Source organism: Pistacia vera, unplaced genomic scaffold (assembly GCF_008641045.1).
Source record: "Pistacia vera cultivar Batoury unplaced genomic scaffold, PisVer_v2 Contig214, whole genome shotgun sequence".
Classification (NCBI taxonomy): Eukaryota; Viridiplantae; Streptophyta; class Magnoliopsida; order Sapindales; family Anacardiaceae; genus Pistacia; species Pistacia vera.
This window is the reverse complement of record NW_022196018.1, coordinates 1,062,943-1,078,947: the sequence shown is the minus strand read 5'-3', so window position 1 is coordinate 1,078,947 and position 16,005 is coordinate 1,062,943. Positions and strand designations below refer to the sequence as shown.

Below are 16,005 nucleotides of genomic sequence, written 5' to 3'. Positions count from 1 at the left end.
GAATGATCTATACGCCTACTAGAAGAAGAACTAGTGCAGGAGAACAACTGAAGGTGAGGCAGGAACTTCTTTACAACATTAGTCTCGTAAGCTTGAAAAAGCTTTCGCAAGTATTTTTAACAACCTCCAACTTCTGTACGGCGTGTTTTGAATCATAAACTTTGTTGAAAGCATACTCCACAAACTGAAACTTGAGATGTGGGTCAGAATAGTTGCAATCGTCAACACAAACTATAAGAATCCTAATATTTTGTAAATTTTGGGATCATTTGTTTGCCATCTCTTAACAACTTCATCCTCACTCGTACTCTTCAATTAAATGTAATTGAATTCCCACACAATTTCAAGTACAAGTTTGCTGTGGATATTTAGAACCTGAGAATAAAGTCGTAAATATAAAATGGTTCCAGAACTTGCATATCCTCTCCCCCGTATCCTATTCTTCATTTGATGGACAAAATTTATAACTAGGATCTATTGTTGACAAAGCCACAAACACAGACGAAATATTAACGCTCTGTTTCAAGCATTAAAATGTCGAATCCATCTAGTGGAAACATCCAATCTCAACCCATTGAGCTTTCACTCCCATTTGTACAACAAGTTCTCCAAACTTGATTCTCCTAGCCTCAGTTGCTTTAATATATTTCATACTATCTCGAATCTTATTCAAAGCAACACTAGTAGCTCTTAACTCTTCTTGAAAAATAAGATTCAAGATATGTGCAGAACATCACACATGGAAAAATCACCTTTACATAACAAAGATCTGCCACAAAGCTGGTTCCTAAGATACCTCCATCCTATCATTACTACTTGCATTATCCAAAGTAATTGAGAAAATTTCTTTTCATACCCCACTCTTGCAAGAAATTCATGATATTTTTGCCCAAACAACCCCTGAGTGTGGAGGAGGAATATGACAAAAGTTCATATTTTATTCTGTAAATCCCAATCCTCATCTATATAAATGAGCTGTCAAAGAAATATATCCCTCAGGTACCAGAAGTCCAAACATCAGAAGTTAAGCAATTCTACTTGTCAGCTCCCTAATTCAAGCTAGTTTTTTTTATCACCTTTCAAAATTTTAAGCAATCCGCCTTAGCGGTGTTTCTAGAATAATGCCCAAGATCTTACACACATATGAAAAGAATCTCATGTTCTGGATTCTCCACATATGAATATGGATGTTATGTGAATAATTGATAAGGCCATATATTCACGATAAGTCTCTTGACTAATCTTTTACTTTGCAATCTTGATCATGATCAATCAATAATTGCCCTACATCATGGTTGCACGTTTTGACAATTCTGTAATGACACTTCATATTTTAGTCCACTGTGTGGCACCATATGCATAAGATTACTGCATGCCTTCACACCTGGTCCTTTCAGTGTTATTCTCAACATATATTCAAATAATTCCAAACTTTGATGTTTACATTTATTTCTAGAACTAGGTGTAGGAATATAGAACTAGAAGGAGGTGGCATTACCCTAGAAGCATCGTCACTTGCCTCACGTTAACTATATCCGTATCTATAGTTTCTAAATCCGCCAGTCAATGCTTGAGACTACAAAAAAAAAAAAAAAAAAAAAAAAAAAAAAAAAAAAAATATATTATATATATATATATATATAATATATATATATATTATAATATAAGATTAGGCTCTCACACACACTCAAAGGATATACAATAAAATAAAGAAACAAACATCAAGAATTTAGTACTGATATCATACATTCATACCCATTCAAAGGGAGAAAAACTTTGGGTGTAAAGTTCATTATAATTGACCGAGTTAAGCAAATCTATCTTATTGTCTTCTAAATCATCTTCTTCATTTAATCATATTTAAACCAATTATCTTTTCATTTTTGTTTAATTATGGCTTGATTTCCGGATTTTGCAGGAGAGGGAATGGTAGTTGAAAGTAGTGTTGTTTAATAAAACATGTTATAATTTAAAATTTAAGAGGTTCCCAAGTATATTCCACTTCTTCAAGGTAGAGAATGGTGGGTATTTTTGGTTTTTGTGGTTGAGTAGATATTAGGTAGGAATCAAATCTTGGATCTGAATTTAAATTCTAATTAATGACCACAATTTGGTTTTTATTTTGCATCTAACTTCAGGATCTAATCAACCATGTTTCAAATTGTAAATTGATTAAATGTATCATACCATGAACCAATAAACATGTAAAAAAATTTGATTTCACAAAACACAACCATTTTACATCAAAAGGTTTTGGGTCAATAGATTTACTTTAATACCAATAAATAAATAAAGTAAACAAAAAACTTAGGGTACAAATTCTAATAAAAAATATTGGTAAATGTAAGGAAAGTTTAGTCAAAATTTATTCCAAATTGGCTTGTCCTTATCAAGTTTGGAAAAGTTGTTTAATCCTATTCGCTATTAATTTGACCATTATTTACCTCAAGGGATGCTTATTCATTACCGTTTCTACAACTTTAAGCCAAATCTAAAGGTAAAAACATCAATTATAAATTACAAGTTTAGAAGAAATTTGGTATTCAACAAGCATGCAATGACTTGGGAGATGCATGTCTGAAATAAGAAAGCAGGTGATTGGCCAGACTTTCCATATAGTCTTTGTCCTTGGATTTCAAATGCTTTAATTAATACTCCTATGTAACAGGGGTAGATTCATTTCAGAGGTACATATTATTAGTCTTGGATCAATGCTTACAAGACAGAGGATAGCAGTAGAAAAATGTGACCAGCTGAGAAGAGAAGAGGATTTACAATAATTTTTTCATTTCTGTTACCTATTTAAGCTCTGGTTCGGATTTCTTTAAAGCCTCTGTTTCATAATTATTTTTTTCCCAAAAGATAAGTTTCTTTGTTAAGTGTAATAGTCAACCCAGAATAACATCCTTAATTTATAATAATTAAATTGAAATCATACAGCACACAACAGGGGAACCCAACACAACACATGAATAAAATACTCATTATACATACTGTAAGTCTGTAACATACATGATATCCCAATCCTCATTTATATTTTATACCCATCTATTACATTATACATACATGATACATCCCTCGCTCAGGATTTAGATTACAAGGAGAAGTAAGCAAAAAGATGAAAATAAAACTAGAAAAATTAACAAAGCAAACTGCAAAATACCTGTTAAATAAGAAATTCCGAAATCTGTAATGAGAATAGTGATCTTCACTTTTCACATTTGCTCTCTGTCCAAACAACTCAAACTAGATTAGAAACTCTTTAATAAGAAATTCCGAAATTCCGAAATCTGTGATCTTCACCTTTTCAAATTTGCTCTGTCCAAACAACTCAAACTAGATAGAACTAAATTAAATTCCAATTTCTCTCACTTTCTCACATTTTCTTTCTACCAATTTTCTCTGCCCAAACACTCAAAGAAGATTAAAACCAAGTAAATCTCATTTCTCACGTTTCTTTCCATCCAAACAAAGTCAAACAATAAAAAAGTCAAAGTGATCAATATAAAACAAACACACAAATTAGGGGTAGGGATCATTACCAGTCGACGAGGATGAGTAATGGCAACCGGCGACTGTGGTATTGCCGAACCAGGAATGGGAATGACTGACGATTGACGAAGCGACGATGACGAAGTGACGAAGTGCAAGTGACGAATTGACGAATCGAAGCTGGTTCTCACTAACGATTAATCGAAGAAGACTGATGACTATTGAGAGATGAGAGGCAGGAGAGATTTGAGTTTAGGGAGAGTCTGAGAGAGAGATGCGGCCGCGATCTGAGACTGAGAGATCAAGAATGAGATATTGAGATGAGAGTGAGACTGTGAGAGGGAGGCGTGAGCAGATTCGTGATGACTGATGAGATGCGGCCGCGATCTGAGACTGATGAGATGCGGCGCGATCTGAGACTGAGAGATCAAGAGATGAATATTGAGATGAGAGTGAGACTGTGACTCTGTGAGAGGGAGCGTGAGAGGGAGGCGTGAGCGTGATCTCTGCGTGATAAAAAATTAAAACTTGGGATTCAGTGAATAGTGAATAGTAGCCTTGGCAAATACGGGTGCTGCGGGTTCACCCGTATGACCCGTGATTTATTGGACGGGTACGGTACGGGTCACAAAAAATGGGTTTAATTTATTGACCCGTACCCTATATTTTTTCCTGGGTCCAGACCCGTTTTGTCGGTCTACCCAAATGAAAGAAACCATAGTTTTATACCCATCTCCCAGCGCTTCCACCACGTGATCTCCATGGTTGAACGAGAAGCTAATCTTGCACCATCATCCCAATTTCTCCATAACCATCCTTGTTCCACTCAACCGTTCCACAACCCCAATACTTCCCATCTCATTCTTCCACATCCCCTCCTCCAAAACTCACCCTTTGAACTCTCAAACTCAACAACTCCAATGTCCTCCAAGCCTTAAACCACAATCTCACTCACTCAAAAAATTCTCTGTCTTATAACCTCAACTTCCTACAAATCTTATCACCCCAATATCCCAACTATAGCTATTTTACTCTTGTGCTTCTGCTCTTGCAGCGATTCTTTACTTGCCTACTTTACATAACAAAACCTCTCGTTTTAAGGACAATCCCACCTCTCTTTATTATTCCAGGATTGCCGCCCATTAAATTGTTTTATGCCTGAACCTTTCTGGATCGGCATCAACCTGCCTATGATTTCTTCCTGGATTATTTGACAGTATAACCAGTCAAATGGGATTATTGTGAACACTTTTGAGAGTCTGAGGCGCCGGCGATTAGAGCCATTGCGAGTGGTGCTTGTGTTACAAATGGGAAAACTCCGCCGTTATATTGCATTGGACCATTGATTGTGGACGCCAAGATCGGGCTGGTGGTGCTTTAGATCATGAATCATCATCCAAATGTATGACATGGTTAGATGCACAGCCTGTCCAAGTGTGTGTGTTGTGTTTTGGCAGTAGGGGTGCATTATCTAGGCCTCAGCTCAAGGAAATTGCCATGGATTGGAAAGGTACATGCTCTACTACCGAATATTATGCAATACTGTTACATGTACAAGTAATATAACTCTATACGAAACTACATAATATAAACCCTATAAAGCACTTTTAATTTTCGTTTTTTTAAGGTTGTTTGGTTGTATAAAAAAGTTCTTTTTTATGACTTCTAGGATGATAAGCTTTTTGGGCTTCTCTAAAACTTTTCTTATGTCAAATATCTCTTGCATTATTTGTGTAATTCCATGATATACCATCTTTGAAATAAACCTATTCTTTACCTTCTTTTTTTTTTTTTTTTTTTTTTAAATCGATAGCCACCATCTAAAGGAAGAAAAAAAAAGAAAAAAAAGAAAAAAAAACTCACCACTCCCCTACACAGGAAATAACGGAGAAGAGGAATGGTGAGTGCAGAAGAGTGGAATTGAAGATGAAAGAGTTGATGGGAGAAAAGGGTAAAGCCCTGAGAAACAAGCTTGAAGAGAAAGCGATGGTAGGCTGCTTGGAATAATGTGTCGAGAATAATCAAAGCTAACAAAGCTGGCAAGTGAAAGATTTGTACTGAATTTTACATACTTTCTATAAAAGATTATGAGAGACATGTTAGTGTGGTATGACATATGCCTCTTTATTGAGCGATTGTACCCTGCATTAGGTGCACATACGTGCCAAAATTGATCACTTGGCTATAACAACACATGCGTTAATGGTTTAATGAGTTTGTATGTTGGATTGTCGACTACAACATACAAAACTCATTAACCTTTATACAAGTGTTCTATCTAGCACTGAAACTATTGTCTTCAAGGTGTCAATTAGATCTCTCACAATCACTAGGACTTACTTTCTCTCACAAGAAAAGCTTAAAACCCTAAGAGTGAAACTCACTCTTTTACAATTCGAGATTTGATTAATACAATAGTAGAAACTCTCTCAATAGAATGAATGAACAAGTGTTTAGCTCAATATAACCCATTATACAAAGTATAAAAGTGATGTTGTTGCAAGGGTTTAAGGTTTGAGTGAGAAAGATTTGCAAATTGAAAGCTCTAAATCTCTTGAACAGTAGTGGTATGAAGTTTTCAAGTTCTAGAATGGCAAAAGTTCATTCAATATGATTTGGTTGGGTTTATATAGAGAATCCTTAAAAAAAATAGTTGTTATGCACAAAAATGAATTTTTCAATTCAGTCGTCTAGTGATCTCTTCGATCAAATTATTATTAATGTGTCGTTATAACTCCCAACTGACATTAGGTCAACCTAATGGTTTATTCGGTTGTCTTAACAAGCCATTTGGTCAACCTAATAGTCGTCCTTTTTTAACAAGACATTTTATAATGCTTTTGTCTAAATAGGACAACAATTAAATGGGTTAGACTGCAAGATTTTAAAACTTTTCTAAATACTGTTTAACCCCCAAAGTTTGGAATATGATATTTTAGGCCAACATTGAAAATCAACAGAAGAAAACTTATCCGATTGACCTAATGAGCTAAACTTTGAATATTTAAAACTTGATAGGTTGTTTAACCCCTTTAGTTTGAAAGTTGACATTTAGGCCCAAAAATTGAGAAATAAAAAAGACAAACTTTTTGAGAGGTTTCAAATGTAAATCAATTTTCTAACCAAGACTTATGTTTTTACAAGGAAATATACCTAAACTAAACTTAATTGAATTCCTCTAAGTTGTTCATCTAATTAGCTTTGTCCTTTTCCATTCTTAATAAACTTTTTGAATACATTGGGAGATTTCCTTGTAAATCTAAGTCCACACCACATGACGCTTAGGGGTTTTAATAAATTGATATTATAATTTTACATATTTTCTACTTTAATATACAGAAATGAATTTGTATAAAAAGTTGGTGGGATTAAATTATACAATGAGGTTATTGAAATTGCATTAGAGGACTGGAGAGGTCGAAGATATTAATTGTTCCATGAAAAAACGAAAAAGAAAAAGAAAGCAGATAAGAGAGAGATTTGGTTTGATAGAGTTCTCATGCGTCACTGTCTCCTCACACGCTTACTGCCTCTACTTCCTCCTCCACTTTCTTCTTCTATTTCCCAAAATATCGGAAACACAACTAACACCTAACACAAATTATTATTCACTTCAAATTCAAATTCAACCCATTCTCAGTCTCAGGTTGCCCTTAATTTCCTTCAATTTCATCTTTATCCCAGCCCACTCAAATAACGATAATGAGCACCCCCACTCCCTCTCCCTCTTCCTCTTGTTCCACTTCCTCCTCATTTCCCCCTCCTTGCTTCACTTCCCTTTCCCCCAACTCCAGGTATTTTTATTTAATTCTTGTTTTATTTTTCTATATTCCACTAATTTATTTATTTGTTTAGAATTAATCTGGTTCATTCGATTCTAATGTTGATAGGGTTTTGCCACGGGTGACGTGTACCTCCCAAAGGATTTGCCTTAGTTCTTGTCTCTCAACAACAGCCAATAATGTAGTTTCTAAATATTCTTATGGGTGGTTTGAGACACAGCCTTTACTTTCTAAACCGCCACTCAGTAAATGCTTCTCTTCTTCTGTGGGAGTAGAAGCTTTGGTTACTTCCAAATCTCAGGATGTTTCAGCTGCTCCTGCGCCTCCTCGTATTGGTGACGACAAAATCGGCGTTTTGTTGCTCAATCTTGGAGGTCCCGAAACTCTCGAAGATGTCCAGCCTTTTCTGTTTAACCTTTTTGCTGATCCGGTAACATACACATTATGTTTTCCACGAAAGTTGAATATTCATTTAGTTATTGTTTTATTTAGATTTATTAAGTTGTGAATGTGGCATATATTTTTTTAGAACAAAATTTTAGTGTTCAGAGTTATATTTGAGTCTACAATCTCCCTAATGTTGTAACTTAGAGCCAGTGTCTTAATGTTGCCCCTATCAAAGTCGTGCAGCATGCCATTTTTAGTATTTGCCAGAAAAAAATGCACCGCTTGAGCATAATATCATTAATTATTTTAAGCTTCTAATTACAAGTTTGTCGGCAATTTCTATTGATACTAGCTTTACAAGTATTTGCCAGAAAAAAAATGCACGTGTAGATATTCTTTGGTTTTGATACAAAGATTAATGCTGGACTTACAAGGGTTGTTTATACCAGTTGAATTGGTTATAAATTTTTTATTTCTTTAATATATTGCATATACATGGATTAGTATTTTAGACCTTGGAAACTAGAACTACTCAATGTCGTGATATTTTATATTGTTATTTACTCCATATTTTAAGTAAATAGATCAAACTAAGTGGAGTAGAGGTGACTTTAATTCAATAAAGGAAGTCACAAAATGATTTTGTCTTCATTTATTTCAACAGCTTCTCCACTGGTAAATTCTCCAAACTAAAAGGTGAATAGATGTCAACTGATTTTTTCGTCACCACGCCTTTTTAGTATTTTTTTTATGTGTATATAAGTTGGGATGTGGGTGTGCCTAGTATGTTTAATTTTTAGCTGTTTGGCTTAAGATGAATCCATATGAAGCATTAGTTTAATCAAGAGTAAGTTTTCTTACATTGTTGTAGTCATTGTACTCATTTCATTGGAACAGGATATTATTAGACTTCCAAGGCTGTTTCGTTTTCTTCAAAAGCCATTGGCACAATTCATATCTGTTGTCAGGGCACCCAAGAGCAAAGAAGGATATGCCTCAATTGGTGGTGGCTCTCCGTTGCGGCGAATAACTGATGCACAGGCATGCCTTCTTTTTTTTTTTTAAATGAGCTGTATTTTCTTCATAACTTGAATGTTTTTATTGTTTGATATCTAGACCTTTATCAGTTTTGATTCATACACATGACTATGGATTAGAAAACCTAGTATTTATAGTTCATTGGAATGCTAAATATCAAAATAAGAGAAGAGTAGATGACTGTTTCAAAAATTTTCAATTTTTCATCAAAAAAGCTATCATCTTTATTGGTCTACGGATAAATATTTACTTTTGGTTTTGGTTTATGTTATATGCATTAAGGTCCTTGTGTTGTCTTGTATTTAGGCAAAACTTTTCTCATTTTTCATAATTATATGAGTGGAAGAAAAGGATTTATACTAGTACAAATATTTTGTGTGATTATTTTTGGTATTTTTATTTTGTTTTTGATCCTATGTCTGCAATGGTTGTTACCTGAAGAATTCAGAATATATTGATCAAAGAAGTTTAATAAGTTGCTATTTCTTAAGTTGTAAGTATCTAACAATGGATTATCTGGTACTTGGGCAAAAGTCATATGCATATGAGCTGAGGAAAAGCACTCAAGAAACTGATAACAGTTGAGATCGAAGGTTGGTTGAGTTGGTTTAAAAATATTGGGGAAGAATTTAGTTGAGTTGTGGTGCTATGACTGTTAGTTGGGAAATTTTTCATTGCTAGAGTAGCACAAACACACTCCATACAGAGCTTCCGTGTGAGAATGATGTCATTTTTGCTTTTTTCCTGTCTTGTCGTTCTCCTTTCATTGGCTATCCTTTTCTTTGTACAGGCTGAAGAATTGAGAAAATCCCTTTGGGAGAAGAACGTGCCAGCAAAGGTGTATGTTGGTATGCGTTATTGGCATCCATTTACGGAAGAAGCTATTGAACAGGTATCTTGTCATCTTTATGTATTTTCCTTTGAATTAATTTTTAATGTTTAATCTTTACGAAACTTCACTTCTGGATCTTGTTTTTCTGTCATGCTACTGCTACTTGTGGGTATGATGATTCTGAGTTTTTATTTTTCTTTCACTCATGAATATTTGTCATGAGCGGGTAACTACTAACTGGTGGTATATTGGTTGAACATTAATATAGCTTTTTAATGCAATGTCACCTGTTAACATTTGATCTAGCAAACAATGATACGGAGATTTGACGACAAATTTGTTTAGATTACTCTGCATTAGTTTTTTCAAGTGACTTCTGATTCGTTGTATACAAGTCTTGTTTTGAGTAAAGAAGTAAGTGTGCAATTATTGCCCTTTATTGTTGCTCTTAGGCTATGAATCTAAATTGTGTAGACTCAATGTTATTTCAGTTAACTTGAGTGTTTAAAATTAGTTCTCCCCGTAAATTATGTCAGCTTATTTTATCAGTTATTCTGCTTTGTTTGTCCTTTACCTAAACATTAATTTAATGGACAGAACTCAGCTTTTGTGTTGGTAATCAAGCTTTTGGTGTCTATTATAAATAATTAAAATAAAATAAAATAATCAAGCTTTTGGTCTAAGCTATCTGTCAATAGTTGAACTTTGTATATCAATTAAATTTCATAATCTGGCTACTGATTTTGTTTTTTATTTTATTTTTATTTATCTGTAGATTAAAAGAGATGGAATTACAAAGCTTGTTGTGCTTCCACTTTATCCGCAATTCTCAATATCAACTAGTGGTTCAAGCCTTCGACTCTTGGAGAGTATATTCCGGTGATGAATACAAGCCATTAGCATGTCATAATAATGTAACAATAGATTAACTAAAATTTCTGAATAAGTAATGGATTTGTTTACAGGGAGGACGAGTATCTAGTAAACATGCAGCACACAGTTATACCTTCATGGTATCAACGCGAGGGATACATCAAGGCCATGACAAATTTGATTGAGAAAGAGCTAGAAAACTTTGACTACCCTGAGAAGGTTCGTTCATTGGATAGATCCATCATCTCTCTCGATATAAATGTCTTATGATGAAGTAATCTGATATCCTGATATTCATAATATATATTCTATGTACTGTGAATGACAGGCATAATTACTTTTCTTTCTTGTGTAACTATACAAGATTTTTAAGTGAATTTCCAATACATTCATTATGCTTATAAAATTGAAATAAAAGGAAAGTCATCTAATGGAGTTTTCATTGAGAACATCCATATAGCTTCCTCCTAAAATTGGGGAACTGACATGGAAAGTATCAGGATTCACTGCTGTTCTATCAATTTTTCTTGAGTTACTGGGCTTCACTCCGTCTTGTTGACTATTTCATTGTAGGCTTTGATGGTCTGTTTACCATTGTTATGGTATCTATACTAAGAAAAGTGTCTATGGTACTCTTGGAAATATAAATTGTAAAGCGCTAGAATATTTGCTGGAAAACTGACTGATTGGACAGGAAAAATTTAATTTAGTTTGTACTATTCTGATTTCTTTGATTTATGTATTATATTCTCTAGAAGGATCTTGAGGTAAGAGAAGCATTGTTTGTTTGTCATTATGTCAATGTCTGTGTTGGGTAACTTCGGTTAATGTTTACATAGAGTATTCATGCATACTTTTGCTCCTAGCTGAAGATGGAAAAATAGAGATTGGCGTTATGTTAACTATGTATAGTAAGTTAATAGGATAGTATCTTTTTAAATTTTCAAGCCTTGATCTGCTTAAGCTTAAGCACAATATGTATATAAATTATCATCTGTTGCACCTTCAGATTTCCAGTAGCAGAGGTATTTTGAAAGGGCAGCATTTGAACTTATATGCCTGGCTTAGAACTGATAGGACCAGGACTTAAAGGCCAGCTTTTTCCTTATTGACCTGATTTGGATAATTTCTAGAAGGAACCATCTGGAGCTGGTAAGCTGAGAAACATGGAATCAAAAGACAAAAAGCAAAAATTATTAGAAATCGTATTTTGGGCCATTTACATATTGTTCATTCAAGATTAACTTGAAGCTGACTGGTAGCTAATAGAATCTGTGCTAATTTTATCCTACAAAGCTTTTGTAATCCTAGTTGACTTTCATGCTCATCTCTCATCTCTCTATCAAATTGACTTTCACAAATATAATGACTTTTGGGAATTTTTTATGGAGATTCTGTCACCATGTTTTTTTTTTTTTTTTTTTGATAATGGAAACAACCTTTAATGTTATCTTATTTTGGCTTGTCAAGTGCCTTATATAAGTCATTTTTGCTCAACATTTGGTAGAAAAGATTTGAATCTATCAGGTTCAATGAACGCTCCCCTCCATAGCTCTTCTGTTCTTTTGCCTTGGATTATGTGTGTTATGTGTATACAATTTTGTTTGTACTTATTACGTCTGCTTTGTCAATGTGTTTTCTAACTTTCTTTCCAATTTTTGGAATTGTAGAACTTCTCAAACTCCAATTATGTTAAAGTTTGTTTTTGGTCTAAAATATAGAAGAAAGTAACTATGATACACTACTCTTTGTATTCCTCTGTGTACTAGCCCTGTAAATGTTTGCTAGAACTCTTGATCTCTTGCAGCGGTCAATTGAGGAGCCTCTGGGATGACATTAAGTCAGGAAGTCATTGGCTAGTATTTTCTTAATAGATGTAATAAAATGTTTCTCTTGTATCAAACTTTGTCCTTATCAATTCCTTTTGTTGCTTTAGAAATGTCTCTTTTTTCATGTAAGTTCAAATATTTTGAATGATGCTTAATAATATTTGTATATTGTCCAGCACACTTATTTGAAAATGTTTATAGGTTATGATATTTTTTAGTGCACATGGTGTCCCGCTTGCATATGTGGAAGAGGCTGGTGATCCTTACAAGGCCGAGATGGAGGAATGTGTGGATTTAATAATGGAAGAATTAGAAAAGAGAAAGATAACCAATCCATACACTCTTGCATATCAGGTAATTTGTAGTTGTTAGATACACTTTTAATTCTTATCAACGGTATTAACTCTTTTGAATGTCATTTATGGTTTAAATTTCATTTATTATCATGGTGCTCTGTTGATAGTTAGCAAAATGTTTTACAGAGTAGAGTTGGGCCTGTGGAATGGTTGAGACCCTATACTGATGAAACAATCATTGAGTTAGGAAAAAAGGGAGTAAAAAATCTTTTAGCTGTCCCTATTAGGTAATGTTATTTCAATTATTGTAACTGTAATACCTGTTCTTTCTCATGGACTAGCTGTATATCTGTTGCATGTGGATAAACTTTTAGTTTCTTACCCTTATATTATAATTAAATTTTTGGTTTTTGAACTGGAAATATTTATCTTTTTGGTGTTTGTTTGATTTACAGTTTTGTCAGTGAGCATATTGAAACTTTAGAAGAAATTGATGTTGAGTACAAAGAGTTGGCTCTTGAGTCAGGTATAGAAAAATGGGGACGTGTCCCAGCATTAGGATGTGAACCTACCTTCATTTCAGACTTGGCTGATGCTGTGATTGAGAGTCTTCCTTATGTTGGGGCTATGGCTGTTTCAAATCTTGAGGCTCGACAGGTAGTCCTTATTGATTTTCTGCTAAATTTTTTTAATAACTAAAAGTTCTGTGCCGCTGCAGAGGCCTAAATGGCCCTACATCTTCTTCCTGAAATGTGTAACCCTATAAAGTTAAAGGAAAAAGATATAATTATTAATATATTTTTAGTTCTAGCTTTGATATATTTTTTTAATACCTTTCTCCGTCCATGCCCAGTCTTCTGTGGAGGAAAAAGAATAGGGGTAAATCTCAGGAAGCATGACATGCTTTATTTTGTTATAGATGCTTTTTTTTTTTTCACTTTTTTTTTTTTTTTAAATAATCGTAGGATTTTGTGTTCTGTCTTATTGTTTTAATAATAATGAATTAGCATACCTAACTGCAATACTTTACAAGTTAATGTTGTACTTTCTGTATTCATTCTGCAATTTATTCTGCATTTTACCTGGTTTATTAAGTGGACTCTAAAGATAGAATAACATTTTCTGTTTTTCTAAACCCGTGAATTGACGAATCAAGAAATCTAAAATGATATATAGCTACTTTTAAGGAAGTTGAAATTTGGCCCTCTTGTCTAGCTTGTCTATGCATTTAGAAGTAATGACACTCTGTTGAATATTTGGTAGATAAGTTTCTCATGGAATAAAACAACCAGCACTTGGGAGAATATAGCATATCTTTTGTTGCATTTCTCAACACTTATGAATTGAGGATGGATAACCGTCTTTGAATATTCATGTATATGATGCTTCCTTTTGTACCATAAGCTTTGTGTGATAGAAAGTTTGGCATTTTCTGCAGTCTTTAGTTCCACTCGGCAGTGTAGAAGAGTTATTGGCAACATATGATTCAAAACGTACTGAGCTTCCTCCACCTGTGATAGTCTGGGAATGGGGTTGGACTAGAAGTGCCGAGACTTGGAATGGAAGAGCTGCTATGCTGGCAGTGCTTGTTCTGTTGGTCCTAGAAGTTACCACTGGAGAGGGGTTCCTGCATCAATGGGGCATTTTGCCTTTGTTTCGGTGAATAATATCTAACAATCTTTCTTTCCCACTCCTTAAGATCATTGAGTGTAAATTTTATGCATTCTATTAGCATTACTTTATATATGCATTACAACGAATATCAAAGCATCGCCAAGATCTACTGTGACTCTAAGATTGGATTTGCCTAATAGTATAGGCGCAAGTAGTGCAACGCCAATGCCTGTTGGTGGAAAGGAAAAAGAAATTGTAATGTCCGTACTTAATGCAAATGCTGTTCAAATGATAAATTTGTAAAAGTTTTGGCCTTTGTATTTGAATCTTGTATTTGTAGTTGAATGATGGGAGGCGAGGAGATTAAATGGTTGAAGTTTTGAGTTGGGTCATAAAATAGTATTTGACGTATTTTTCATTTTGTTTTTATGGACTGATTCAATTTATATTCTACCTCATCAAGGCCTAGTGATTTTATTCACTTGAATATGTAATTATCTAAAAGATCAGGATCTTTCTATTTAAATTTTTCATCCATTTATTTATTATAATCTAAAGTATACTATAAACTATTAATGAGTTATAAAACTCTACTTTTTGAACACTGGTTTTTAGCATTGGAATGAAATGAAGGGATATTTTAAGTTAAAACTTAAAAAGCATTTATTTTTAGGGAAATGAGAGTGGACACTGGACAGTGGAATAGAAAGAATTGTCCATCTCTCCCATTTAGTCTAGTGCGGCCCAAAATAGAGGAAACATGCCCTTGCCTTGTCATAAAATAATAATATCAAGTATTTATTATTTAAGTTTATCTTCTTATGGTTGCTTTAATTTCTAACAAAGATATTAGATAAAATTTTGCTTATAGTATGCATACATGTATATAAGGACTTTATCATAAAATATTAAATAAAAAGAAACTAAAAATACTGGATTTTGGGTTAAGAAACTTGAGCTTTTGGAGGAAATATGTAATACTTATAAATCACTTAAATTTATAGAAATATTATAGAGTCACACAGTAATTCACAAATAACAAATCTACTTTCATATTTTTAATAAAATAATAAGTAAAAAAATATTTTTGGGATAGATTTGGGCATCGTTTTGTTGATCCTATCTTACTAAACACTATTGGTCTTCTTTGATAAAAATATTAGACCAAAATCGCTTTGGTATTTAAAGAGATCATAACCCAATCTTACAAACTCTCTCACAATTTCGACGTAATAGTTCGCAATTGGTCAGTTCACAAGGTAGAACCCATTATTGGGCAGATGAGACCTATTGTTGGACAAGCGAGACTCATTACAAACTAACTAATTGCGAACTACCATGTTAAGGTTGTGAGAGAAAATTTGTGAGATTGGGTTGTAAGTATAGTATTACTCTTTGTTACTTTTGCACATGGTTGTATGGGCCAAAAATCGTGTTAGGCCTGACAAGGCCCAACATACAAGATATACAAATAACGGCCCAAGGCCTTAACCCAATTCTGGTTGGGCTTACATTTAAATCTACCTTGCCCATAGCAGTCTGAAATAGGAAGCAGAATCCTATTCTGTTTCCACTTCTATCAAGATCTTGTATTGTAATCATTAATGTTAAGCTTAACCCAATAAGGCAAGGAGATCCTATCTTTAACCCAATAAGAAAAGGATATCCTATCCCTTTCCTAATAATGACTCATTTACCCAATAGGACTCAGAGTCCTACTAGGATTCGAACCTGTTGGGTTTACTATGTAAACAGGGGCAAACTCCCTCATTATTCACTCAGAAATCACCTGCAACACCTACTAGCTTCTAAGTTCTTGCTCCTAAAAACTGTCATATTATTCTAGTACTCTCCCTTTAGCC

At 33.9% G+C, this 16,005-nt stretch overlaps 1 protein-coding gene across 1 annotated transcript; it reads left to right on the top strand.

Annotated features, from left to right (window-relative positions):
- The first annotated feature begins 7,194 nt into the window (after window positions 1-7,194).
- Window positions 7,195-14,561, top strand: LOC116129811 (ferrochelatase-2, chloroplastic-like). The gene is made up of 10 exons (XM_031415539.1): window positions 7,195-7,286; window positions 7,383-7,704; window positions 8,559-8,702; window positions 9,490-9,591; window positions 10,307-10,410; window positions 10,497-10,623; window positions 12,435-12,587; window positions 12,716-12,816; window positions 12,985-13,186; window positions 13,968-14,561. The coding sequence occupies exons 1-10, from the start codon at window positions 7,195-7,197 to the stop codon at window positions 14,190-14,192; spliced, it is 1,572 nt and encodes a 523-aa protein (XP_031271399.1). The 3' UTR covers window positions 14,193-14,561.
- The last annotated feature ends 1,444 nt before the right edge of the window (window positions 14,562-16,005 follow it).

Bases quoted from the DNA above. Each gene is read 5' to 3' on its own strand.
- LOC116129811 (XM_031415539.1), top strand. From the start codon at position 7,195: ATGAGCACCCCCACTCCCTCTCCCTCTTCCTCTTGTTCCACTTCCTCC. The intron at 9,592-10,306 runs GTATCTTGTCAT...ATTTATCTGTAG, and splicing joins CGGAAGAAGCTATTGAACAG to ATTAAAAGAGATGGAATTAC. The intron at 13,187-13,967 runs GTAGTCCTTATT...CATTTTCTGCAG, and splicing joins CAAATCTTGAGGCTCGACAG to TCTTTAGTTCCACTCGGCAG.